The sequence below is a fragment of the Aulonocara sp. 'chitande type north' Nkhata Bay genome, linkage group LG15 (assembly GCF_057382095.1).
Source record: "Aulonocara sp. 'chitande type north' Nkhata Bay isolate Kocher_YH1m ecotype deep benthic linkage group LG15, A_spYH_male_GT1.1, whole genome shotgun sequence".
NCBI classification, from domain to species: domain Eukaryota; kingdom Metazoa; phylum Chordata; class Actinopteri; order Cichliformes; family Cichlidae; genus Aulonocara; species Aulonocara sp. 'chitande type north' Nkhata Bay.
Window position 1 is genome coordinate 34027543 of NC_141358.1, and position 27507 is coordinate 34055049.

At 39.7% G+C, this 27507-nt stretch overlaps 2 protein-coding genes across 2 annotated transcripts in view; one reads left to right on the forward strand and one right to left on the reverse strand.

Moving 5' to 3' along the window:
- Positions 1 to 2204: 2204 nt before the first annotated feature.
- On the forward strand, positions 2205 to 20534 carry cfap206 (cilia and flagella associated protein 206). Its single transcript, XM_086263036.1, has 12 exons — positions 2205 to 2367; positions 2449 to 2532; positions 4337 to 4427; positions 5638 to 5826; positions 10775 to 10942; positions 13461 to 13675; positions 14715 to 14834; positions 14998 to 15184; positions 15306 to 15446; positions 17144 to 17355; positions 17481 to 17624; positions 20272 to 20534. The coding sequence occupies exons 1-12, from the start codon at positions 2215 to 2217 to the stop codon at positions 20491 to 20493; spliced, it is 1926 nt and encodes a 641-aa protein (XP_086119162.1). The 5' UTR covers positions 2205 to 2214; the 3' UTR covers positions 20494 to 20534.
- A 696-nt stretch (positions 20535 to 21230) lies between these two features.
- kcnk10a (potassium channel, subfamily K, member 10a) overlaps positions 21231 to 27507 on the reverse strand; it is a 36290-nt gene continuing 30013 nt past the window's right edge. Inside the window, exons 5-7 of the mRNA XM_086263037.1 lie at positions 26741 to 26933; positions 25089 to 25231; positions 21231 to 24082 (exon numbers count right to left, since the gene is read on the reverse strand). Of these exons, the coding sequence (XP_086119163.1) occupies positions 23405 to 24082; positions 25089 to 25231; positions 26741 to 26933 (1014 nt within the window). The 3' untranslated portion in view covers positions 21231 to 23404. The remainder of the gene's footprint in view (positions 24083 to 25088; positions 25232 to 26740; positions 26934 to 27507) is intronic.

The following is a 27507-nucleotide window of genomic DNA, read 5'->3' on the forward strand; positions in this document are numbered from 1 at the left end:
TGTCATGTGGCCTAGAGCTCTGCTCTTATGGGGAAATTACTGAGCGGTGACAGCAGAAGCTGCCGTTTCAGGCAAGTTTGAAGTGAACAGGCTCATGGATTGTGTGGTTCGTCTAATTGTAGTTAAACGGCTGGGCCGAGTCCAGCAGTGTTTTTCCTGAACCATGTCATTTTTTTTTTTTTTTTTTTTAAATAAATATTGTAATCATCATCCTGCTGTGCTGACTTTGTTTCAGTTGTAGACGTCCCTGAATGTTGAGACTAAAACGGAAATGGATCTGCTTTTTCATATTTGCCTAAATGTAACCAGTGTGTTCCTGTGTTGTATGATGAAAGGTAAGGCAAGTTTATTTATATAGCACAATTCAACAACACGGTGATTCAAAGTGCTTTAGAAAAAAAAAAAGGAACAGTAGATAAAATCAGTAGTTAAAATGTAAGTTTAAGAATTTAGGCTTAAAAGTAAAACTGGATTTGGTGCTTTATTCAAATGCAGCTGGGAATAGGTGAGTCTTAAACCTGGATTTAAATAAACTGAGTGTTTCAGCTGATCTGAGGCTTTCTGGGAGTTTGTTCCAGATATATGGAGCATAAAAGCTGAATGCAGCTTCTCAGTGTCTGGTTCAGACTCGGAACTGATTTAAAAAAAACAAACAAAAAAACTGGCTCCAGATGACCTGGGGGATCTGGAAGGTTCATACTCGGTCAAGCCTACTAAAGATGAATGCATGGACTAATTTTTCCAGGTCCTGTTGAGACATCAGACCTTTTATCCTTGAAATATTCTTGAGGTGATAGTAAGCTGATTTTGTTATTGCCTTAATGTGTTTTTCTAAGTTTAGGTCTGCGTCCACTTCAGTTTTGTTTAGCTGGAGAAAATTGTGGCACAGCCAGTCATTAATTTCCTCAATGCATTTATCAAGAGCCTGTACAGGGCCTCAGTAATATATCTGTGCTTATCTGCATAGCTATGATAGTTTATTTTGTTCTTTATAATCTGTTCCAGTGGGAGCATGTAAATGTTAAACAGAAGGTCCCATGATGGAACTTTGGGGAACTCCACATGTGATACTTGTCTGCTCAGATGTGAAGTTACCTATTGATACAAAGTATTTCCTGTTTTCTAAGTATGTTTTGAACCAGTTTAGTACAGTTCCTGAAAGACCTGCCCAGTTCTCCAGTCGTTTGAGTAATATGTTGTGGTCAACTGTATCAAATGCTGCACTGAGATCCAGTAAAACTATAAGACTGACATTTTTCCACTGTCTGTATTCAGACATGTGTCATTAAACACTTTGGTCAGAGCGGTTTCAGTGCTGTGGTTCTGTCTAAAACCTGACTGGGAGGCATCATAGCAGTTATTCTGTTTTAAGAAGTAATTGAGTTGTTAAGAAACTTTTTCAATGTTCTTACTTAAAAATGAAAGATTTGAGATCAGCCTGTAGTTGTTCATTTGTGTCTTGTCAAGATTGTCCTTTTTCAGTAGAGGATTAATTTCAGCTTTTTTTTTTTTTTTTTTTTTGTGCTTCTGGAAACACACCTGACATTAAAGAAAGCTTGACGATCTGTAACAGGTCTGACTCCAAAGTCTTTGAGACCTCTTTGGAAAAAATCTGTTGGCAGGACATCTAAGCAGCAGGAGGAAGAGTGCAGTTGACGTTAAATTTCCTCCAGGTCCTTGCTGTTAATAGGGTGAAACTGTTTTATGGTGTCTAAACAGTTTTTCGGTGGACACAGTACATATCCTAAATCTGCTGTGATGTACCGATTGCTTGTCTAATCTTTTGAATTTTGTCTGTGAAGAATTTGGCAAAGTCATTGCAGGCCATGGTCGAATGAAGTTCAGCTGCCACTGACACAGGAGGGTTTGTTAGCCTGTCAGCTGTTGCAAATAAGACCCGAGCATTATGACTGGTTTTGGTGACGATGTCAGAGAAGTAGGACCTCCTTGCACTCCTCAGTTGTAAAATATAATTGAAGTTTCTCTTTATAGATGTCATAATGAACCTGGAGTTTTATTTTTCTCCAAACAGTTCGGGTTTTAGAACACATTTTGTGTAATTACAACAATATGTAACTTATGACCTGGTTGCATAAAGAAAACAGACACATGCATGGCCTTTTGCCACGTTCTATGGGAACTGCAGAAGTCATCTATGGACTAAAGCATTGTTTAACTGTAGCGCACTCTAGTGGACAAATTTGCACCGCTACTATGGCAACTGCTTATCAACAATCCACCGTAGGTCCGGCGGTAGAAATGTCTCAGGCTGGTGCGGAAACCCTGCTTAAAACCGTAATCGGGCACATTGTGCACGAGTGCAGGCTGAGGGGACATGCGGTGTCGGAGACGCTGGCAGCTTTTATGGTCGGTAAAACGAAGTAAGCACTTAGTCGTTAAGCTAACGCTGCTGCTGCACACGTTCACGATGTTGTCAAACATCCACAGGTGTCTGCTGTGGTGCTGGACCCAAGAAATGGCTTTAATGTTGACAGGACCCTTACTAAAGATGATGTTCAAAAACTCGAAGAGGTGAGCTGCTTTATTTCTTTTTCTAATTGGTGTTAGTGGTTCTGAAAATCACTGTGTATGTTTGAGTCGAAATTCTGTTCTGTTACAAAATTAGGAGGTAGAAGGGGGCTTCCCATGATGCACTGCATTTCTTCTCCATTTAGTGAGGTTATGGGAGAAAGGCCAAGAGTCAGACGTTTCCATTTAACAGGAGGCAACTTCAAACAGGGAGTGGCAGCTGCGCTCTCCTCTTCTGAGTCCTGATTTTTTTTAGATCCTGTTTTTTTTTTTTTTGTTTTTTTTTTGTGGCTATTTCATTTACTTCTGTAGTTTCTGTTTTGTTCCCTTGTCTTTGATTTCTCTTTATGACTACTATTGTATGACAGTAAAGCCCATTTTTATTAACATATATTACACTTGTTACACTTGTTACTGCTGAATCTGAGTTCACCCCTTCTTCTTTTGGTGTAAGACTAACACAAGCAATGATGGTAATCTATTCAGTTCAATTAATTTTTATTCATACAGCATCAAATCACAACAGAAGTCGCCTCACGATGCCTTATATTGTAAGGTAGCCCCTACAATAACACATACAGAGAAAAACCCAACAATCATATGACCCCTTATGAGCAAGCACTTTGGCGACAGCAGGAAGGTAAAAATTCCCTTTAGCAGGAAGAAACCTCCACCAGAACCAGGCTCGGGGAGGGGCGGCCATCTGTTGCAACCAGTTGGGGTGAGAGAAGGAAGACAGGATTAAAGACATGCTGTGGAAGAGAGCCAGAGATTAATAACAAATATGATTCAATGCAGAGCGGTCTATTAACACAGAGAGAGTGAGAAAGGTGACTGAAGAAGAAATACTCCATGCATCATGGGAGTCCCCCAGCAGCCTACACCTATTGCAGCATAACTAAGTGGGGATTCAGGATCACCTGGTCCAGCCCTAACTATATTCTTTAGCGAAAAAGGAAAGTTTTAAGCCTAATCTTAAAAGTAGAGATGGTGTCTGTCTCCCGAATCCAAACTGGAAGCTGAGAAGAAGAGGGGCCTGAAAACTGAAGGCTCTCCCTCCCGTTCTGTTTTTAATACTCTAGGAACAACAACAAGTAGGCCTGCAGTGCGAGAGCGAAGTGCTCTAATAGGGTGATATGGTACTACAAGGTCATTAAGATAAGATGGGGCCTGATTATTTAAGACCTTGTATGTGAGGAGCAGGATTTTGAATTCAATTCTGGATTTAACAGGAAGCCAATGAAGGGAAGCCAAAACAGGAGAAATATGCTCTCTCTTTCTAGTCCCTGTCAGGACTCTTGCTGCAGCATTTTGGATTAGCTGAAGGCTTTTCAGCAAGTTTTAGGACATGCTCATAATAATGAATTACAGTAGTCCAGCCTAGAAGTAATAAATTCATCAACTAGTTTTTCAGCGTCACTCTGAGACAGGATATTTCTAATTTTAGAGATATTGTGCAAATGGAAGAAAGCAGTCCTACATATTTGTTTAATATGTGCGTTGAAGGACATGTCCTGGTCAAAAATGACTCCACGGTTCCTCAGTGTTACTGGAGGCCAAGGTAATGCCATCCAGAGTAAGCATCTGGTTAGATACCATATTTCTAAGATCTTCAGGGCCGAGTACAATAACCTCAGTTTGATCTGAATTAAGAAGCAGAAAATTAGAGGCCATCCAGGTCTTTATGTCTTTAAGACATTCCTGCAGTTTAACTAATTGGTGTGTGTTATCTGGCTTCATAGATAGATAGAGCTGTGTGTCATCAGCAAAGCAGTGAAAATGTCTCCCTCTGCAACATGTCTTCCAGCTGTGTCTGGATAAACTCACAGAAAAGTGCAGCCCATCCCTTGACACTATCAAAATGCAGGTGTGCTTTGACATGAATTATACCACGAAATGTAAGTATAACCTCATTCTGATTTTATGTGGCACCAATACATGTATGTAATGTATGCTAAGCTTGCTCGAGGTTGTTCAATTTTTTTATTTTTTTTTTAGATTTATTTTGCTATACAACATCTGTCTAGTCGTCTACAAATGCCAATGACCAATTATTAGCATCCATCTAGTTTCATCTGCTTATCTGGGTTTGGGTTGCAGGGGCAGCAGTCTAAGCAGAGAAGCTCAGCCCTAACTCTCACCAGCTACTTTTTCAAGCTTATCCAGGTTACATAATCTTTTCAGCGTATCATTGGTCTACCCATGGTCTCCTCCTAGTGGGACATGCCTGGAACACCTCACCGAGGAGGCATCCTAGCCAGATACCTGACCCACCTCAGCTGGCTAGTTTCGTTGTGGAGGAGTAGTAACTCTACTCTGAGGCCCTCTCAAATGACTTAACTCCTGTTTCTAAGGGAGAGGCCAGCCACCCCTTGAAGAAAGCTTATTCCTGTCGCTTGTATCTGGAATCTCATTCTTTTAGGCCCTACCCAGAGCTTGTAACCATAGTGATGAGACTGTAGATTGACAGGTAAATCAACAGCTTCGCTTTTACAGACCAATCTTTTTCAGCAGTAGGTTTTCAGTACGTATGCAAGGAGAGGACGTAATGCTTTCCATGTCTTCATGTGCAGCTGCTTTGTAACAAATAAATGGCATACCTAGTGCTGCAATCAATAAAATCATCACATTGTTGCAGTCTTGTCCTATTTGTAGCAAAAGTGTTGCTTTTTGCCATTATATATTTTTTGTTCTTTACAGATCAAAGTAGGCTATGCTAAGTTGGTTCATTTTTGTGTCAACCAACGAGTCCAATCAATTGATAACCACTGTTGCATTTCCCATTATCTCCAACTTGGGTTTTATGTTTAGATGAGCTGTCTAATGCATAGAAAGCCTGGATGTGTTAAACTGCAGTTCAGCATAGCCATGCTGAACTTGTTTAACAGAGGCACTAGAGGTCATAAACCCCGATCTTAAATGATACATTTCCAGACTAGTTAAAACGTGTGTTGGTCAGCTTAGAAGCTGATTATCTGAAGCTGTCATATGTGGGTTTATTTAGTCATGTTTGTGCTATTGCAGTGCTCTATTTGAGTCACGTACAGACTTCAGACTGCAAAACCTTGCCACAATGACTTTTGGTGATGACCATGTGTGTTTGTGTAGGTGAGTTTCTTGAGGATATCCACCAGTCAGAAGAGTCCAAGCTGAGTCCACTGTGCAGAGAGATCACTGACAACAGGGTGAAATCAAGGAAGGAATTGGATGGCCTTTACCAGAAAATCACCACTTATATCCTGCAGCGCTCTGCTATGGGTTCGCCTACAGATACCAACACTATGGAAGAGGCTACAGGTCTCATACTACTTTTCATTGTTCCAACTACAATGTCATGTCTGCATACTGAAAATGTAATGCCACGTTACACCAAAGGCTGCGCTACTAATTCTAACCCCAGATCATCCAGACAGCACTTTCTGCTATTCTCAGTGATTCTCCAACATATGTCTTGTGAGCTGACTATGAACTTCAAAACATTTCTGATGAACCACAAGTCTGTTCATATTATGTAACATCAGACTTCCAGTTAGAAAGATCAGGTTCTGAAAGGGAGCAAATTGTCAGCAGTTTTCTGAATGGAATCTCTTCTATTCACAAAATAAATGAACAATTTTACATAATATGGTGCAGAGGTTCCCGGGGGGGTATAAAAAAAAGAAAAAAGAAAAAAAGAAAGCTTGGACACTGGCTTCACCTGCACAAGTGCCGAGGTAGGTCTCTGCGACAGAATTAGTTTCCCTTGCATCGGCAGCACGCGCTGGGTTGTCCAAATCACGGACAAACAGTATCCCACATTCTTTATTTTTAGTTCACAAACACTTGTTGTAATAAATAACTACTCCTGACATTTTGGAGATGTTAGCTCTTTACAGTGGGGCAAAAAAGTATTTAGTCAGCCACCGATTGTGCAAGTTCCCCCACCTAAAATGATGACAGAGGTCAGTAATTTGCACCAGAGGTACACTTCAACTGTGAGAGACAGAATGTGAAAAAAAAAAATCCATGAATCCACATGGTAGGATTTGTAAAGGATTTATTCGTAAATCAGGGTGGAAAATAAGTATTTGGTCAATAACAAAAATACAACTCAATACTTTGTAACATAACCTTTGTTGGCAATAACAGAGGTCAAACGTTTACTATAGGTCTTTACCAGGTTTGCACACACAGTAGCTGGTATTTTGGCCCATTCCTCCATGCAGATCTTCTCGAGAGCAGTGATGTTTTGGGGCTGTCGCCGAGCAACACGGACTTTCAACTCCCGCCACAGATTTTCTATGGGGTTGAGGTCTGGAGACTGGCTAGGCCACTCCAGGACTTTCAAATGCTTCTTACGGAGCCACTCCTTTGTTGCCCGGGCGGTGTGTTTTGGATCATTGTCATGTTGGAAGACCCAGCCTCGTTTCATCTTCAAAGTTCTCACTGATGGAAGGAGGTTTTGGCTCAAAATCTCACGATACATGGCCCCATTCATTCTGTCCTTAACACGGATCAGTCGTCCTGTCCCCTTGGCAGAAAAACAGCCCCATAGCATGATGTTTCCACCCCCATGCTTCACAGTAGGTATGGTGTTCTTGGGATGCAACTCAGTATTCTTCTTCCTCCAAACACGACGAGTTGAGTTTATACCAAAAAGTTCTACTTTGGTTTCATCTGACCACATGACATTCTCCCAATCCTCTGCTGTATCATCCATGTGCTCTCTGGCAAACTTCAGACGGGCCTGGACATGCACTGGCTTCAGCAGCGGAACACGTCTGGCACTGCGGGATTTGATTCCCTGCCGTTGTAGTGTGTTACTGATGGTGACCTTTGTTACTTTGGTCCCAGCTCTCTGCAGGTCATTCACCAGGTCCCCCCGTGTGGTTCTGGGATCTTTGCTCACCGTTCTCATGATCATTTTGACCCCACGGGATGAGATCTTGCGTGGAGCCCCAGATCGAGGGAGATTATCATTGGTCTTGTATGTCTTCCATTTTCTGATGATTGCTCCCACAGTTGATTTTTTTCACACCAAGCTGCTTGCCTATTGTAGATTCACTCTTCCCAGTCTGGTGCAGGTCTACAATACTTTTCCTGGTGTCCTTCGAAAGCTCTTTGGTCTTGGCCATGGCGGAGTTTGGAGTCTGACTGTTTGAGGCTGTGGACAGGTGTCTTTTATACAGATGATGAGTTCAAACAGGTGCCATTCATACAGGTAACGAGTGGGGGACAGAAAAGCTTCTTACAGAAGACGTTACAGGTCTGTGAGAGCCAGAGATTTTCCTTGTTTGAGGTGACCAAATACTTATTTTCCACCCTAATTTACGAATAAATTCTTTACAAATCCTACCATGTGGATTCATGGATTTTTTTTTTTTTTTTCACATTCTGTCTCTCACAGTTGAAGTGTACCTCTGGTGCAAATTACTGACCTCTGTCATCATTTTAAGTGGGGGAACTTGCACAATCGGTGGCTGACTAAATACTTTTTTGCCCCACTGTATATAGTAAAGTTACAGTGGGATACAAATAATATCCGGCCTGTCCTACCACGATTTGTTTCCCCAGTTCAAATCAAGGACAAACAGTATAACACAGTTGTTTATGTTTTTGAACCCATTTTGCACACAGAGGCATTTTTTGAGAAATGTATTGATAGCAATGTTGAATATTACACAGGAAAAAAAAAACAACTACACGTAAAATAATTACACCGTGACGCCTCTGCCTTTCTAAATGGAGGGACAGTAACTGCGTGTGTATACGTAAGCGTGTAAAACCTGAAGATAGACAAAATACTGTTAATCTTACTATCTGCCATTCTGCAATTCATCTCATGTAAACAACGTGGCGCACAGCGTGACGTGAAAAAAGGCACCACTCGTTGCGTGACTAACTCTGTATTCCTTGTCCACACGTAAACGCAAAAAACGGCGTTTTTAAAAAAAAATCTGTTTTCAGTGATTCGAAACTCCGTTTACGTGTGGACGAAATGTCCAAACGCGTAGAAACAGCTGCGTTTTCAAAAATACCCGTTTAAGTGTGGACGTAGCGTAAAAGAGTTCTGAGATTATTTTATAACTACCTGTAATTTATTGCAGTTTACTTGTATTTGCTTAATTGTTTACTAAATGTTTGAGGTGTGAAATAAACCGCAACGGAGTTTGAAAACAAAATATGGGTGTGTGTGGTTGGAGGATATGTTTGTGCGGGGGGGGGTGTTTAGTTGGTGGGGGGGCCCGAACATTTTTCTTGTAAAACAATGGGGGGGCCCAGCAAAAAAAATTTTGGGAAACACTGATATAGTGTAACAATTAGCCATGCAAATCTAATCAGGAAAAATGATGATCCAGGAGATGAGGAAGCCTGGATAGGTGATAATAGAATGGTTAATTCCATATTCTTAGCCGATACTACCATAAAAGAAATAGTAGCAATCGTAAAAAATTGTAAAAATAAAAAAATCTACTGATTGTGATGGTATAGACATGGTCATAATTAAAAAGACAATAGATTGTATAAGTACTCCTCTTTGTTATATTTTTAATCTTTCGCTACAGTCAGGAGTATTTCCTGACAGAATGAAAGTGGCAAAAGTGATACCATTATATAAATCAGGAGATAAGCATAGTTTTAACAATTATAGGCCAGTGTCTCTTTTATCACAGTTTTCAAAATTGCTAGAAAAACTCTTTGCACAAAGACTTGATAGTTTTATTGAAAAATATCAACTAATACATGAAAACCAATTTGGATTTCGTAAAAATAGGTCAACGGCATTAGCGTTGTTGACTTTTATTGAAGATATTTCATCTGCAACACATAATAATAAATACACAGTGGGAGTATTTGTTGATTTAAAAAAAGCTTTTGATACGATACAACATTCTATTTTGATTTCTAAATTGTATAACTATGGAGTGAGAGGAGTAGCATTGAATTGGTTAATGAGTTATTTAGAGAATAGGTTGCAATATGTTTATTATTTTGGCAATACTTCTGAAAGACTGAAGATTGTATGTGGTGTTCCTCAAGGTTCTATTTTGGGACCTAAACTCTTTAATTTATATATTAATGATATTTGTGACGTATCTAAAAGGTTAAATTCGATTTTATTTGCAGATGACACAAATTTTTATTGCTCTGGAGAGAATTTGAAAGACTTGGTTGAAATTATGACTTTTGAGATGTTAAGAATAAAAAAATGGTTTGATGTAAATAAATTATCTTTGAATCTGACAAAAACGAAATATATGATATTTGGCAATCGTGTAAAGGAGGATAAAGTCATTATGTTTATAGAGGAAGAATTGATTGAAAGAGTTACTGAATTTCGTTTTTTGGGTGTAATAGTGGATGAGAATTTGACATGGAAATCTCATATTGAACATATTAGAAAGAAAATGGTCAAAAGTATTTATATTTTGGGTAGTATAAGAGATTTATTAAATTATAAAACAATGCGTATTTTATATTTTTCTTTGTTTTTTTCATATATCAACTATTGTGTTGAAGTTTGGGGGAATACATATGAGAATACCATAAAACCTTTAAACCTATTACAGAAGAAAGTTATACGAATAATTCATAATGTTAAATATAGAGAACATACAAACAAATTATTTATAGAATCAAAATTATTAAAATTAGGAGATTTAGTGAAATTACGGACATTATTAATTATGTTTAAGGCTAAAAATAATATTTTGCCTTTTAAGTTACAAAGAGTATTTTTGATGTGTTCAAGGGGAGAAGAGAATAGAAGGAAATTTTATTTTAAACATCAGTTAGCCAGGACTACACAAAGATTAATGAGCACAACGGTTAGGGGTATAAGACTGTGGAATTCACTTCATTATAATTTAAAGAATTGTATAAATTTACAATGTTTTAAAAAGTGTTATATGTTTAAAACGATAACTCAGTATGAAGAATGCGAATGAATGTGATGTTGGTTTGGGATTCGACCGGAGAGAAATGTCAATATTAGTTTGTTCCTGATTTTTGGTGCCCACCGGTGATATAAGTTCGATGGTAGATAGGGGGCAGGGTTTAATAAGAATATTTTCTTCTTCCTGCTCCTTTTCACACATGGTTGTTGTGTTTTGTTGACAGAAGATGTGGTTGTTTTGTTTGATTTGTAGTACCAAGTGTGAAATAAATAAAAATGAAATGAAATGAAATGAAATGGTGGTGGTGGTAATAATGATTATACATGCAGTGTGTCTAACGTTTGACTTCTCTTCTTCCTTTGCCATAGCTGTCCTGCAGAGCGTCTTCCCTCAGGCTGAACTGGGAAACTTTCGAGTGGCCTTAAAGAGAGACCAGGAGCAGCAGCTCAAAGAACTCACCATGATTGTTACTGGGATCCGACTCTTCAACAAAGCCAACAAGAGGGGTGAAGAGGAGGTTGACATCCATGAACTAAGTACAGTTTTTATGCTTATTTTTCACTTTGCCAGCTTGAGATTGATTGTTAGAAGACCTCTACTGTAGATTTAGCTCAGTGACTGTCTCTTTGCTATTTGAAATTATAAGCAGTCGCATGCAGTTAAAATACTTTTAAAAACATTTGTAGGCCGACCAACAACATTGGCCGACAGTTCACCAAAATGAAATGAAATGTCTTCATGAACCAAAAAGTCCAGCTGTTTTCGTTTCAAGCCTGTAACACTATAGACCTTGCTCCATAATGGTGGTTTGTGAGTGTTGTACGACTGGGCAGAGGGGAGGGAGAGGGGACACCTCTGCAAAACGCAGTTTCAGTTCAGCAACATCCACTCTGTAAACCTGTGACAATCTCCCCAGTGTGTGTAGCTTTGCCCTGAGGGTTAGAACGTACACATCTTTTTTTTTTTTTCTTGGTTGGGCTTGGACCTTTTTTGCAGTTTTCTTTAATCAGGTTGACAACTTAAGTGTCCGAGACATGAATGAAGTGTCCTGGTCAGTCAGTATCTCTTTCGATATGCCGACTCTGGAGATGACCTGAAACTGTGTCTACACGACACTCTTTGGTAAAGTGGTGCACAGCAGCATTGCTTCAGGTTATCCTGTTGCGTAATCCACCAGAACTAATACAAAGTGATATCCCTCTGCACTCCAGTGAAATGGCTTCATGGTATGTGGCTGCAGAATGTGTGAAGTGATGATGAGGTGGACCCAAAAGGAGAGAATCAACAGACGTGAAACTGGGACTTCACAAAAACAGAGCTGTTTTATTCATAGATTGCACGAAAACACAAACAAGGAGATAGGACTAAACTAGCAAGACAGTTAAACTCGGGAAACTAAACACTAGGAACCTAAAACATGAAATGCACATATGGGACAAGACGGGCTGGTGAGAACACACGTGGATGCACATGACAGACGGGGGAGACAAAGAATAAAGCACAATGAGAGGAACACGTGTACAGAAAAAGGAGACAAAAACATAACGACTGGACACACAGAGGGCGAGGGAGCTATATGCACAGAAACGTAAACACAGACAACAAGACAGATTCTCACAGGAGGCACAAAAAGGACCTAGCAGACGAGAGACTAAACTGGGAACACAAGAAAACTCAGAAACATAGAAAGAATAAACTCAAAACGAACTAGAGAAACTTACATCATCATTATAATACAAAAACACAATAAACTCAAAATGCTGGGTCCAACACCTAGAATTACAAATGGCCTGATGAGGTTTGCACCAGTGTGCTCAAACGGGACGTCCATTAACAGGAGTGGGTGCAAGGGTGCTTTTGGAAAGGGTGGCTGGTTCACCAGCTGACATTCTGGGCAGGGCGCACGCTATTGGTGCATGTTTTCCTGTGTTCTCCTAGTAGTTTTCTATCTGTTTCCCAGTTTAGTTCCTTAGCTTCCCAGTGTCATAATGCTTTGATTTTAGTTCATATTTCTAGTTCCTCGCTTTTGGCTTTGTTTGTTGTATGATTAAAGAGTCATTTACAGCCAAAATAAAGCTGCCACTTTTAGTTCTCACCCTTGCGTTTATGAGTCCTGCATTTGGGTCCTACATCCTGCCTGCCACACAGTGAGCCTTGACATGTAAAGGCACTCAGCCTGGTCTTGTAGCCAGTTGAGCTGCTGTTGATGCACCAACACCTGCTCCCAATGCATCAACTCCACCACAATATCTGCCAGCGTCACTCAACTGCGTTAGTCATAGGCCCATCATCCCACAACTGGATTTCGGTACCAATCGTGACAAAAAGATCCAACGCACTCAGCATCACAAAGTAAGTGAACGTTTTTTTGTGGTGCTTCACACTCTTTAGTTTCTGCAGGCCTCCAGCTGCCTCCTTCAGCACAGCACACAGCTCTGGCATCAGGTAATTTTGTCCAAGGGGACATAGGGGAGGCATGATTGATGATGGAGAGCTGCTGACCACACCCTGAATCTATCACTCCACCCCTCCATTGCAGCTGAGCCACAAATCACACCCCATTACATATGCATATGTGCACCTTAGATGTTGAGGGTTTCTGTGGGGAGGTTTAACTGTGGACAGTACTGTTTTAAAGAATCTGTCAGGTTCAGCCCCTGACACAAGTAGTTACATCAAAAGAGGAAACAAACAGGTTACTCACAGGGCTGGGGGAGGCTTCAGGCTCTTACCCAACTCCACTCTGTCAGGCCTCTTTCCAGTGGTGATGGCAGCCAGCTCCAGCTCCAGCATCTCCCACATGTCAGCTTTGTGTTCTGTGTCCTGTGCTGTCACAGGGCTATCACGCCCTGACTCGGGCCCTCTCTTCTCTCCAGTTCTCCTCCTCCTATTCTTGCTTTCTAGTTCCCCTGCTGGATTTTCTCTTCCAGTCTTTCTTCAGCCTACTCAATCTTAATTTGGGGCATGATAAAGTCCAGCTGAATGTATATAGATTCACAAAACACACAGATCTAACAACAGTGATATTTATACCTTTTTGTGTTCTCCTTGCAGTGCCTGCAGTTCTTCAAGAGGCTCTTCCAGTCACCAGTAAAAGCATAGCAAATGAGCTGTGTGTGACACAGACTTTGGTGTTCAAGTACACTGTTGTGCTGGAGAAGCTAACAAGCTCTGATGTTCAGCTGGGACATTCTGACATGCCCGTTATTCTCCTCAAACAGGCTTTGTACAATGCCAGACAGCATGAAGTTTTCCTAAAAATGTTACTGGTAAGGTGGCAGTAACTTTAAACAAAATGTTAAAAACATGGTATTTACATGGAGACTACACCTGTTATAACAGTGATATCAGTCATTTAATAATAACAATAGTACCAACTTTTAGTGCTTTGCAAAAGTCTTGAGCTAGGAAAAAAGAAATGGGTGCAGTAATTAATTGAAACATGTACTACAGTATATTAAGACAGTGTTTTAAGCTGTGTACACACTGAAAGCTATTTGCTCACCACATGATCATCATGAAGCTGACCACTGGGTGACTGGCCTGAAAGTTGAGCGAAGTTTATCTTAGGTCACGCCCACTTTCTGACTGGAGAGGTTCACCCATAGACGGCTGAAGCCACTGAATGTCATTTGTATGATCTCTCGTAGTGAAATCACTACAAAAAGCATCCAGTGCGTACATAGCTAAAAGCAAAAACTGATTGTATAATTCTGAATTTAAAAGTCGGCAGCATTTAAGAGGATAAATAAATTTTTCCAGTGGGCGACTATCACGGACTAATGTGAAGTGTGTATCAATTAAAGCAAGATGCCTGTATAATTATAGAGTAGTGGTAACAACACAACATGAAGTGTACATTTTAAATACACTTATAAAATAACTGCATAATACTTTAACAATAACTAAACTAACAACCTTAAATTGCAGCTGAATAATATTGTCAAATAATAAAACTGAAAAATATTTTCTACCTGGATGTTGCATCCTGGGTCGAGCTCTTTAACCAGCTGTTTTACCAACCATATGGTCACAAAAGTGATGATCAGGCTGAAATAATTGAATACTGTTATTTCAGCCTTAGTCTCATTTTGGTTATTGAGTATTTTTTCCTTGAGATACTCACTGTTAAAAGTTTGGACAATAAAAAAGCACAAAACGAAACAAAGCATGCACAATGTTGTGTGTACACCCACTGCTATTTCATATGTACCACTGGGCATTTTAGGCTATTTTCATCTTATTTAAGGTGATTTTTTTTTTTATATTAAAATATTTAGTGAAATATTAATTTTCCTGTACCACCAGGCTGATGCAAATTCATGTGCTAAGCATGTTGAAACCCTGCTGAGTGACGTCTCATCACAGATGAAGATGCTAAAAGAAACTGTGCAGTCAAAAACAGCAGTACCAGCTGCAACAGTTTTCGTAAGTTGCTTTGTTTTGAAGTGTTCTTAAGTTGTTACAGTTAATGTCTTTTTATATTTCATCTGAAGGAATAGATGGAAGTGTGTACAAGATTTTCTTTCTCCTTGATTCTTATATTTGTCTGTAACTAGAGTCTTTATTTTGTCATTTCTCATTATTCAAGATGCTGTCAAAGTTATGGTTTGAACTTCGGGATGAGGGTGAGTTCCTGAACATGCTCAATAAAATCATGCTCAGACTCCAGCCCTTCTCTGCCTCCCAGGCCAGGATTTTCTCTGAAGCATATCTAGAAAGTCTGTTGGAGGACTCAGAGGTGAAGACAGACGAACAGAGAATGCTTGAGTCTTCAGGTATGGCTTTGGTCACCCACAGAAACAAAACTGCATTTTCCACAAGAGTTACAAAAAAGAGAAATGAAGATCTATGCTTTTGCCAGTCTTAAATGTGGTTGTGATTTATTTTGTCTTTCAGATAACTGCGTTGATCCAGCTTCCCTGAAGACACAGGAATGGCTTTTTCCTGAAACAACAGTCAATTTTGAGGAAATGCCCCTACAGTATAATGGATTCTGTGGCTACACACTTGTAACCAGAGATGGCCTTCTACTTCCAGGTACGATTCCAGTGTGATGGTTTTTTGCTTAGGTAAAACACATTTAGGTGTGTGAGTAAAGGTGTCAGCTTTCTTTAAAAACACTCATGAAGTTGCAGGGAATTATGAAGTTGTTCTCTGAATGGTCACAAAGGTGGTGACCAAAGCCTCTTCATAGCTATAATTATACTGCCTTCCTGATTCCATCCATCCATCCATCCATCCATCCAGAATTTAGGCTAGTATTGTAATTAAAATGTTATATTATAAAATTCAAAAATGGAATGCAGTCAACTGTGTCTGAGACACCTTTTAGAAGCTCTAGTTAAGAATGTGTAATGCCTTTGATTTTCCAAGTATAACGTTTTATTGTTGATTGTGAAGTCACGATTATTCCAAACTGGTGAGTGAAGAGGACGAAGCTGCTGACTTGGTGCTCAGTCATGCTGACAGAGTTGATGCTATAATAAATATATATATATATATATATATATATATATATATATATATATATATATATATATATATATATATACATACATACAGTGATGTGTGTTAATAGTCTGCCTACTAAATATAGGTTTGATAACAGTATGTCTTGGCATAATGCTTGTTCAAGTTTGTAACTAGAATGAATCAGATTTAGGTTTATTGAACCAGGTTCAGCTGGACAAAGGTAGTGATATTTGGGGTGGGGTTTGGAAGTCATTTGCCTTCTGTGGGTGGTTGGAGAGCTGTTTGAATGGTCACCTAACATGTGTAATACTAATGATAGTCTGGACTCTCTTACCTGTCTGTAAAACTTGCTTTTGGCCTTAAATGTACTGCAGCTATTTTCCACAGATTTGTTGAATTTGCTGTATTTTAAAAGAATGCAATCCCTACAATCTACGTAATATATTTTACAAATCGTGTTTTTCAAGTATTTATTTTTTTATTTTATTTTTTTATTCCCTACATTTCGGTTGAGGGATCATATGATGATACTGCTTTAATTGCACAGAATCAGTATAGAAATAATATCAGTTGTTGATCATTCTTAGTAGTCTGTGGGAGCGCTGTTTGGCGTCACTCATTAAGACCAGGCTGAATGCTAACAACGTGTTAATTCTCTCCTACATGTCAGCACATCAAATTTTTCCACCTATGACTAACTAAATAAATAAATACTGCAGTATTAGGTTGACACTGATTTACAGGACATGTACCTGTTTTTGCAGCTGGACTGTCTCTTTCACAGCCCTGAATTTCTGAACCAGAGTATTAAAATTAATCATAAAGGTGATATACTAAGATTAGCAGCAGACAACTTGAGTAAAGCTGTCCATCAAGTAAGCAGGCATGGCTGTGATTGTTGCCACTATGATGTTATTGGAAAGCATAAATGGTGGGGATTACCAATAGTTTTTAAGTACAGTGTTAGCCAATACAAGTCTTTGATGATAAGGCTAATATGAGTGTTTATCTTAGTGAAACTTCTCACCTGTGTAATTAGATACATTAATCGGTTAGTTAACTTGGCACTCAAAGCACTTCATCACATAAGACTTCATAGAAGCACTTTTTTCTATACTTAAGCACCTTGTCTAACATTCAGTCTCCTTCTCTGATGGGTGGATCAGGGGGAAGATTGTTTCATTAACTTCAAATTAAATGAACATAGAGTAGATCAAAGGGAGGCTGTAGACCAATATTATATTAATATTTATCTCTTGCAGGTAATCCATACATCGGAGCCCTGAAACACAAGGAGAAGCTCTATGTTTTTACCTCCAAAGAAGCTGCCATGAAGTTTGCCCTTAGTCCAGACAGCTTTGTTGCAGAGGTTGCAGAAAAAGCCAAATACTCCCCTGAACTCATTCAGCTCCTCAAACTCCACCAACAGTTTTCCTGTATTAGTCCATACTCTGATGTGAGCAGACTCTCACAGGTAACTTTCTAATAGCCACAACACACACTTCAAAAACATTTAATGAAATTCACAGGAGCTTTTAAAACTTTCTTATGTTTGGACAATCTGTTGGTAGTAACTGATTTCGACTTTTGGTTTGGCAGACCCAGCCAAGAAAGGGTTTACCGGTGAAGCCAGGTATAAAATGTGAGTGTGGCACTCAGACTGAAATTCACCCTGTGGAGAAAAACATTGTCAAGTCATATGAGTGGAATGAGTGGGAGCTTAGACGAAAAGCTCTCAAATTGGTGAGACACGTTCATTTATTTTTCTCACTTTGTAGTCTGATGTGTGCTAAGTGTTGAAACCTATAGTAATACTTAACGGTGTTATAACTTAAAAGTATGACATTTTCTACAAACAGCGTTAGGTAATATATTAAACTTGGGTTGCTTGTAACCTTTTTCAGAGAGACGTGTTTGTCATTCATTTAAAATGTACAATGTAAACTGTTCTGTTTTTGAATGATTCATGAATGTGAAAAGACTTATCAGCAGTAGCAGAATATCAAAAGTCACAGAACAGAATAGTAGTATTGGAACAGTTGAGAGGCCACCCTGCCTGGAGCTGTCCAGTGGATTGCACAGATTTGTCACTTCCAGACAGGTTCAGCCCGTTTAATCACTTTCCATAAGAAAGCCACAACTCGGGGTGGAAAAAGCCATAAAGTAAGCAGCGGATCATGGCCTAGACTCGGCATTGTTTATCCCACTCAGTGAGTCTACAGGTTAGATTAGTCTCACGTTTGTGAAAGGCATTGGAGGCAGACAATGGAGATGGAGAACCTCAGGAGCCCACCTGATGGTGACGAAGACCCTCAGGAGACCCTGGAATTCTCTGTCAGCCACGGTCAATTCTGACTACCTTCTTTCTGGCCCATAAAAAGGGAGTAAATGGGCTAAACCTTTCTGGAAGTGGCAAATCTGTGCAATCCAACTGGACGGCTCTAGGCAGGGCATGGAAGTAAGTGTCATGAACGAAAACAAACGCGCATATGCAGGGTGGCCATCCGACGCTCACAGTTATAGTAGCTTTTTGTTTGATGTGTCCTGATGCTCTTTCTTTCTGTCTCCATGTTTTACAGTTTTACAATTTGATGTGGTTTTATCAGAAGTTACATTTTCCTTCATAAGTGTCTTTTCTGATTGTGCTTGGATTATCTTTTCAATTACTGTATGTGCTATAGTGTTTTTTTTCTTATATAATTTTCTTGTGTACTTTATAATAGAACTTCATAGACCTCATAGCACCCCAATGACATGCAGAAATGGTCACATTTACACGTTTTAGCAGATATTAGTTTACTGTACATTTATACTTACTATAAATGCAGTAAGTTTATAGTAAGTATTTTAAGTGCTTAAAGTCTTTGTGTGTATGTTTGTGTGTCGATGTGTAACTTTGCTGCTTTTATTAAGAATGAATATGTTAATTTCTTGGAACAAGGCGTCCCACGGCAGCCTCAGGTTCATCTTTACCTGTACAGCTTTTGTCATTAACAACCCTTCTCTAAATGAACATTGTGCTGTCTGTGTTCTGAGCCTATATCCAGTGAGCTGCAGTTCTCTGGGAGAAAATACTTTGTTGATATTAGTTATCAGAGGAGAATGGCCTAATATCTTTGGGCTGGACAGGAACTCTAATAACCACTTATTACATCTAATGAATGCAGAAAGGTCTCTTTGAACACATCACACTTTGAATCTGGTACAGTATGTATGTGCTCAAAAAAATTATCGGATAGAATAGAATAAAACAGACACGATAGAAAATAGCCTGGTCTGATGAGTCTAGATTTTTGCCACAACATTTGAATGTAGTGTAAAAATGTGGTGTAAACACCATGAACAGGACATTTAAGGCCAAACAAACAGACTGAGAAAAAGCACATACACCAGGGCTGTTGCATTAATAAATGCAGGGAGATAAATCAATGCAAAAACACAACCTTCAACTGTGCAATATTTTCTTTTTTTTCTTTTTAGCTGTGCAATATTCTTCTTCTTCTTTTAACTGTGCAATATTTCCAAGGAACCGTGCAATATTCTAAGGACTGAATCACTGTGTGTATTCTCACTTGTTCATTCTGATACACAGTCTTGTACATACTATATTTTTTTTCTTTGTTTAAAATTTATTGTACAGATATACTTCTTTTTCTTAAAAGTGCCCTTTTTTTACTTGTACTGAACGGGTTTGCATACAGTTTTCGTTGTTCGAAAGCACACTGACAGTAAAGATTGTGGTTCTGGAAACCCTGATCCATCTTGCCTTGGATCAGCAGCCCAGGTTGCTCCTGGTGGTGGTATAATGGCATGAGGGATATTATCTATGCATACTTTGAAGTCCATTAGTAGCAACCAAGCATTTTTTTTAAATGCCTGGGTAGTATTGTTGACCTTTCCCATCCCTTTATAGCCACAGTGTAACCACCTTCAGATGGCTTAACACATCCTGTTACAAAGCTTAAATCATCTCAAAAGGATTTTATGAACATGACAATGAGTTGTCATTGTAGCACTGAAATGGGCGTCACAGTCACCATCGCAGTCCAACAGAGTACTTTTAAGAACTTTTATAGTGGATTATATAGGATAGGATTTCGAACGGGATTTTCATCATGTATGTGGAAGCCAATGAATGTGTAGCAGCTATGTGATGCTATTGGACCAAAATCCTAAAAGGATTGTTTCCATCACCTTGTTGAGTATATGCTACAAGAACTGAGGGAGTTATGAAAGGCAAACTCTAACCTGGTACTAGCAAGATGTAACTAACAAAGTTAACTGGACCTTACTGTATTACAGTGGTTTCAAGAGTTGGGTTCTGTTTTGTTTGTGTCTCATTGCACGACTTTATTTACTGACCTTTCATTTCCATGCTTCATATCTCTAGGCCAATCTTCAGACCAGAGTTACCGTTTCAGTACAGACTGACCTGAGTCACATGAGGCGGGAAAATGTCACTCAGACCTGGCTTCCTAAGAATGCTGCCTGTCAAAGCAAGAGAGATGGTGCAAGCCAAGTGCCTAAACCTCAAACCTTTGTAGCAGGTCTGAGAGGACAAAGGGGTGCACATGTTGTCAAAGCAAACCTGACCAGATCTGTGGATGATTAAAGAGAAATAGTTAACAAAATAAAAGTTGATGTAAGAATCTTCTTGTTGTTTTTATCCTTTTTCTTTTATATAGCCTATACCCTCTGGACACACCACCTGCAGTGCTTTTGTTTACAGCACTTGACCCTAAAATTTTAAACCCTGGAAACATGATTCCTGGACTACACCAGACAAGATGCCTAGCTCTAGTTTGAAGGTATGATTCCGTGGCACTATGCAGATCAGCATCCACTAACCCCGCTCTGTGATTTTACATGCCTAACAAGCCTAGGTGCTTGATTTTATACACCTGTGGCTGTGAAAGGGGCCATTGGAAGACCTGAATTAAATGATTTGGATAGGTGAAAGCGCTCACATCTCTCTCTCTCTCACACTCTCACACACTCACACACACACACACACACACACACACACACACACACACACACACTATTAATAAAGTCTGTGTGATTAGTTTCAGGTTCATGCTCCGGTCACAGCTGGCTTTTTTGATACACCTGGGGTATTGCATGTCATGTTAAACATACATTATATCTTTGTTAAGAACAGCAGAAACTGATCCAACATGCCCCAATTTCTCCTTGTTTATCTGAATGCAAGTAGCTACCCTTTGTAACCAAAGAGTCAGGAAGTGTATCTGAAAGTGATGCAGGTCTGTGGTGGATATTTTTCAGAAACAGACACAGGAAACAATAACTAAAACTAAAACCAGGACAAATTGAATCTTGACATTTGCAAAATCATAAATAGCACTCATTTAGTGATCTTTAATTCCAAAAGGCAATCACTACCTTTAATGTAATGGTTGCACAGGAGATACTGTGAGCAGTGTCTAAGTACATAGCTTGTGCATCTTATTAACACAGGCAGTTAAAAACGCCATCCTTTGAAGCAAGTGGTCGTATACAGTCAACATCATATACATTATAATAATCTGTAATACAGCATGCCTTATTCCATGTCTTGGTTTTCTTTGTAAGCTTTGCATTTTTGTATCACTTGGAAGCATTTTAAAACACACCTTCTTGCATTGACACTAGCCTAGAGCTTCACTTAATAATGTGAACAGTAAGATAAGACAAGAGTGCATACACAGATAGTGACTACATTAACATGAGGCTAGGAGCGGTGTTTAAAACAGTATGAGCATCATAATATCACAGTATGATTTAAGCACGTTTTCTTTTTTCCCCCTTAAAAGGTACACAGTGAGTACGAGACTATTTTATTTTGGGGGAAATTATCTGCTCAAACAGCCAATACGATGGCTGAAGCTGCAGCCGATGCACAAGTTCATGAAGATGGAGTACTGGCAATGGCCATCAGATGCTGGCTGCACAGAAATCTCCAACTGCATAGAATTTCATTGATAATGTCCCAAACTGTCCAATCCCATGTTTTTCACATCAAGATTGATTCTCCAGAGCTAAAATCCTTCCTCCTGTTAAAATCCATCAAAAAGGTATTAAGGCTAGAATTGTATGTTTTGGACCACATTTACTCGTTTGACAGGTGTCACAGCCTATCAGGTGTCAGTCCTGGTGGATCCGTGTTCCACTGACGTCCATCCATTTGAATTTTCCAGACTGCAGGTGAAGGGGTAAACCCAAGTCAAATCAAGATCTGTAATGTCACTGCCACAGACAATCTACACCTCCTAAATATGTTCGTTTAAGGTACAATAACAAGGGCACGATGTACACTGACAGTAACAGCAGTCCATTTTATACTCTCAAACCCATCGTCTCAAACCATGTTTCATGGAGAATATGCAATAGACATTCCTCTTTCATTATGGCTCTTCTTCCATTCTATTTTCATTCTTTCATTGAGAACAGGTATAGTTACTGACCCCTCATTCAATACTTAGGAGACAATATCAGGCCCTGAGATAGTGTTAAAAGAGGTCAGACATTGTACAGAGACAATGGCTAAGGTTGGGGATCATGCACAGACAACATGTGGCATGTTTTTAGTCACATTTCAATGCACATTTTAAGAATCAATTTTTAGTAGGCAACATGACAACTAACACATAAGAAAGTCAGGCCTTTATGTTTTAATGTTCCACACAGCATATTTTTTTCTGTTTTCATATTTATTATGCTTGAGACACGGATGAAGTCACAACAAAGTTGTACGTCTGTGTGTACACATAAGACCTCATTTAAGACACCTCCAATTCTGTCACTGACATCCAAACTTTCATCACACATCTAACAGTGCCAGTTCTGTTTTTAAGTCTAATTTTTTAATGCTAACACTTTTGAATCTGGAGAGTGATCTGCATCAGCTTATTTTTTACAATTTCGCTGGTTCTTTACAAACCACATCATCTGCATGGTTGGACACATTGGTAATTGCTGCCATGTCTAAATGTTTCTGGATCATTTCTAAAAGCGGGGCCCCGTGTAGATGGTCAGAACAGTTTCTTGTAGCTCCGCCCATGCCAAAACTTTATATGTTTGTTTATATTTCATTTCAAATTCAAGTGAAAGTGCAGTGTACAGAAGAAACAGTGCTGACTAACAACTTGTGGTTGTATATGACATGTACTGTATACTATGACAAAACAGAAAATTCCCTTTCCCACTTGGACAATTGAAATCTCTCCATGGGATACGTGTGTATCTTTATAGATTATAGCTGAGTACAGTACAATTGAGAAAAACAATGGACATAGCTGACAACTTTTACTATAACTTAACAATCATTTGTCAAAGAACAATGACAGAAACCCTTCCAGGTCTTGATTTATAGAAAGTAACATCTATGCCTCAGATCCATAGAGCCCATTGAATATGTGACCATTACTGTATATATCAAAAAGGAAAGGTTCTGTCCTTGCTCAAGCAGACACAGGAATAAGGGAGAGGCACTAATGGTGGTATTTAAAAACTCATCTGTAGGATCATGCAGAGTCTATCTTAATATGGAGATCTGTATCATGGGTTTTGTCATCCTCGTTCTCTTTGGTGTGCTCCTGTATAAGCCCATTTTGCAGCTTGCAAGCTTCCACAAACAGTGGAAAATCCGACAAACTGGTGTTGCATTCCTTGTCTTCGTTTTCATCCTCTCCTTCGTCTTTTCTTCTTCCTTCATCTGTCGTAGGTATGCTGCAGTCAAAAGCAGGTATGCTGTAACCGTACGCTTCACTATGAGGCCGGCGAGTTTCATCTGGGATGTTTTTCTTTAGGTCTCTATTCCTGTTACGCTTGGCTAGCTTGGTGACGGAGCCAAGGCGATTAAAAATGTTGTCCTCAGACATGGTTTGGGAGCTGGAGCGTCGGTCACACTGTTCGGCCTCTCGCAGTCGAAGGTTGTTTAGCTTAGTGTCGATACTTTCCTGGGAAGAAGTCTTATAGTTGTTGGCATCCAGACTGTTGAAGATGGCACGCCGTTCTGGGGAAAGCATGTCCAGGGACACAGCACGCTGGTCCAGGCCTAGCTGCCGTCTCTCCATGCTTCGGATGGTTGCAGCTCGCTGTAACTTGTCGTGGACTTCTATGCTCATGCGCCGGCGTGTCTCTCTGAACTCAGCTCGAACATTTGCTTTCCACTCAGCTGCATGAGCTTTGATCTCTCCAACCTCAGGAAAAGAATATTGTCAGATATAAGGTTTAGTAAATATACTGCACTAGGTTCCCTTTACCTTATTGTGTGCACCCCACCTGCAGAGCCCCTGAAAACAGAATGTCTGTTTTCTTATCACATGGTAATCAGAAACATACTTCTCTGAGTACTTGGAACATGAGACAAATTAGATTAGATGTTAATTCAAAACAGAAGGGATTCTCACTGGAATATGTCACCATATTCATCAAGACCCACCTTTTTAATTTAGCTTTTACTTAGCGTTTATTTATTTTATGCTTATTTATTCTATCCTGTTATTCTATTATTAATTTAGGATTTACCTAATATTTGTTTGATTTTATTCTTATTCATTTTTTAATCTTCTTATTCTATTTATATTTATATTGTATCCTGTTCTTATTTATTTTATCATTTTACCCTATATATATTGTATTGCGTCATATCTCCAGTGTTTCCTCGGAGGGCGCTCTCTGCACCGGGGCTGTTATTGACCGTGGCTGCTGGGTCTCTCGGGTCCTCTCAGCCTGGCTGGGGGGCTCCTTTGCCTCCCTCCTGCTGTGTGCCCAGCCTGGAGGCTGCGGTCTGTGACCGGCTCCCGGTTCAGACGGCTCCCTGTTATAGTGTTTCCTCACTTGGCTCATGCGAGCCCAGCCCAATTTTTACTCTTTAAGTGTGCGCGTGTGTGTATGTGTGTGTGGGTGGGGGGATATATGTGTATTGAGAGTGTGGGGAGTGAGTTGGAGGGTGGGGTGGGCTGCTTTTAACTATGTAAAGCACTTTGTGCTACATTTTCTCTGTATGAAAAGTGCTTTATAAATAAAGATTGATTGATTGATTGATTGACCAGTCAGAAATAGGTTGAACTGTAAGGATGAATAACTTTGGCAGGCAAAATCTGACTAAATACAAATTAATGTATATGACAGAATAAACAGCTGTATAGTAAAATTATGGCAATTTGGTGGCACCCAGATTAGAGGTTTAATGTGAAAACGTACCTCTTCTTTTGTCTTTTTGGACAGCACCCTCAGCCAGTCACTGATCATGTTCAACACTGCAGCAAAATAAGCCAGGCCACCCAAGATCCAGAACCACACTAGCGGTCTGTACCACTCCCGGTACTCAATTCTCCGGTCTCCACCTGATCAGGAAAAAACAAACAAACTTGTAACTGCCTGCAGGTGTCCTCTCCCGAACCTTTCAGGGATTGAAAGGGGGGAATTCATGTATTTTGTTTTATCTGTTTTGGGTCCACAAGCACAGACAAAAACATAACTGGCATAAGTATTTGTTATAGGAGCAGGTGTTGTTTTTTTCTTTATTAGGAAATGTCACAACAGGACCGAGGCCTTCATCCATTACAGGTAAACCTGTCCTTAATGGAGAATTGACATTTCAGTCCAGGGCTGATTTTAGTCTTTGCACAGAATAAAGACAATGCTATCTGACAGTTATAAAATATGTTGAATTACCAATGTGCAGAAGACAATTTACATACTGTTACTAAAAATTGTGGTTGTAAAGCAATCTACATATAAAAACACCAAAGCAGTGACTCAGTTACTCATTACAGTACTTCAGGCTTCCCAAAGTACTTGGAAAACTAGGTGAAGAGAGGAGCTGAGCTATTGCTTGATCACCACGAAGTACACCAAGTGAAGGTGTACTGAGAGCATCTGGCAGAGGCTTTGGTCCACGAGATCTTCGATTCCAGTCTCCAGGAGTGCTTCAACAGCATTCCTGGAGGGAGGAACCAGATGGTGGACAGTGGAGTTGAAGGGAGCTGTCAAGCTAAAGCGTGAGTCCACAGGCTAACTGTGCCATTCCAGGAGGCAGCTGACAGGTACTGGCAGGCCAAGCACAGTATGGCTCTGGCAGTAGCTGAGGAAATCTTTGATCCAGGTGCAGGTGGCATGGGGGATGTGGAAGTGGTCCAGTTTGGTGGTGAGGATGTCTTGTATTATAGTATTGAACACTGAGCCGTAATCCATGAAGAGCATCCTCACCATAGCTCTTTCTGTCTGTGAAGGTTCTCAGTCATCCAGGTTATCGTAGTCAAAGGAGCTCTCATCTGAGAAGCTTCTTCAGTTCTGAAGAATCTTCTCAGATGAGAGGTGAAACGTCTTCAAGCAACTCAAAGAAGTCCAGACGCTTTTCTTTGCAAGCTCCTTTGACTACGATGACCTGGATGACTGAGAACCTTCACAGACACATGTCAAGTGCATTTATACACTCTGAATATAAACAATACTATGCTACCCAAAAGCACAATGTACATTTGTAGATGACACTATATATTTCTTTATTCTTTTTTTATTCCACTGGTTCTAAAGTTGTTCTGGCCTAGAGTGCTTTTGATGTGTTATGTTATGTGTTATGTTAAACTCTGCTGAGTGTTAAAAATACTCAGGACCCTTGTTGGATGATAGACTCACTTTTAAAATCCAAGAGGAACACCCTACAAGAAACTTTTCATCAGATTTTCATATAGAAACAAATCTTGTTTCTCATTCACAAGTTGTAAGATCTTGTCTGTGCTTGATTATGAGATATTGTTAGTGGATTACCTGCTTTAGATTTATCCAAAACAACCTAATTGTTGGGTGTGGTGTTCTGTGTGAATAACAGAGTGTGAATGACAAGGACTTACCTGCCACATAGTCACCTATTCCAACTGTTGTCAGAGTAATGACGACAAAATAGGTTGACTCCAGAGCTGTCCAGCCCTCAATGTGCTTGAAAATCACAGCTGGGATGGTGACAAACAAGATGCAGCCAGCCAGGATAAAGAGCAGCGTGGATGCCACACGGATTTTAGTCTGACTGATTTGGTTTTGTTTATTCTGAGAGGTAAAAGCAGGAGAGGAGAGGGAGAAAGAGAGACATACACATTCTATCAGGAGTATAAGTTATTAAACCAGTCTCATTTTCAGCAGGGCTCTAAGTGTGACTGTGATCTGACAGAGGATTTTGTTCCTCCTTAGATTAAGATGCTTCTCGGACGATCACCTCAGCGTGGGAAAAGGCAATCTCGATGAAAGGGGTGATGCTACTTTTGTGGCAGCATCACCCCTGCTCATCGAGATTCCTCGTTCACCTTTTGGTTTCCCGTGCATAGTCCGTGAATAGTCATAGTCTTCCCGTGCATTTGTGTGGCTTATATTCTTCACTTCTGCCAGCCAGCCATCTCCCATTCAAGTCCTCCAATGACTGCGTCTCAGGAAACTTCCTAACTTACCTCTCAACATATTTCTGTCCATCTTTGAACTTTGTCAAAAACCTTAAATTGTTTCATGGACACATATATCCTGCATTTGAGTCTGCCCGTTTTTGTGAATCTATTCTACATGGAATAAATTAAAGTATCTTAATAAGAATAAGTTGAAATGATTTTGTAAACCGCCAAACCAACACATT

Coding starts and splice junctions, on each gene's coding strand:
- cfap206 (XM_086263036.1), top strand. CDS start 2,215: ATGGCAACTGCTTATCAACAATCCACCGTAGGTCCGGCGGTAGAAATG. Junction 14,835..14,997: donor TACCAGCTGCAACAGTTTTC/GTAAGTTGCTTT, acceptor TCATTATTCAAG/ATGCTGTCAAAGTTATGGTT. Junction 17,625..20,271: donor GACGAAAAGCTCTCAAATTG/GTGAGACACGTT, acceptor TCATATCTCTAG/GCCAATCTTCAGACCAGAGT.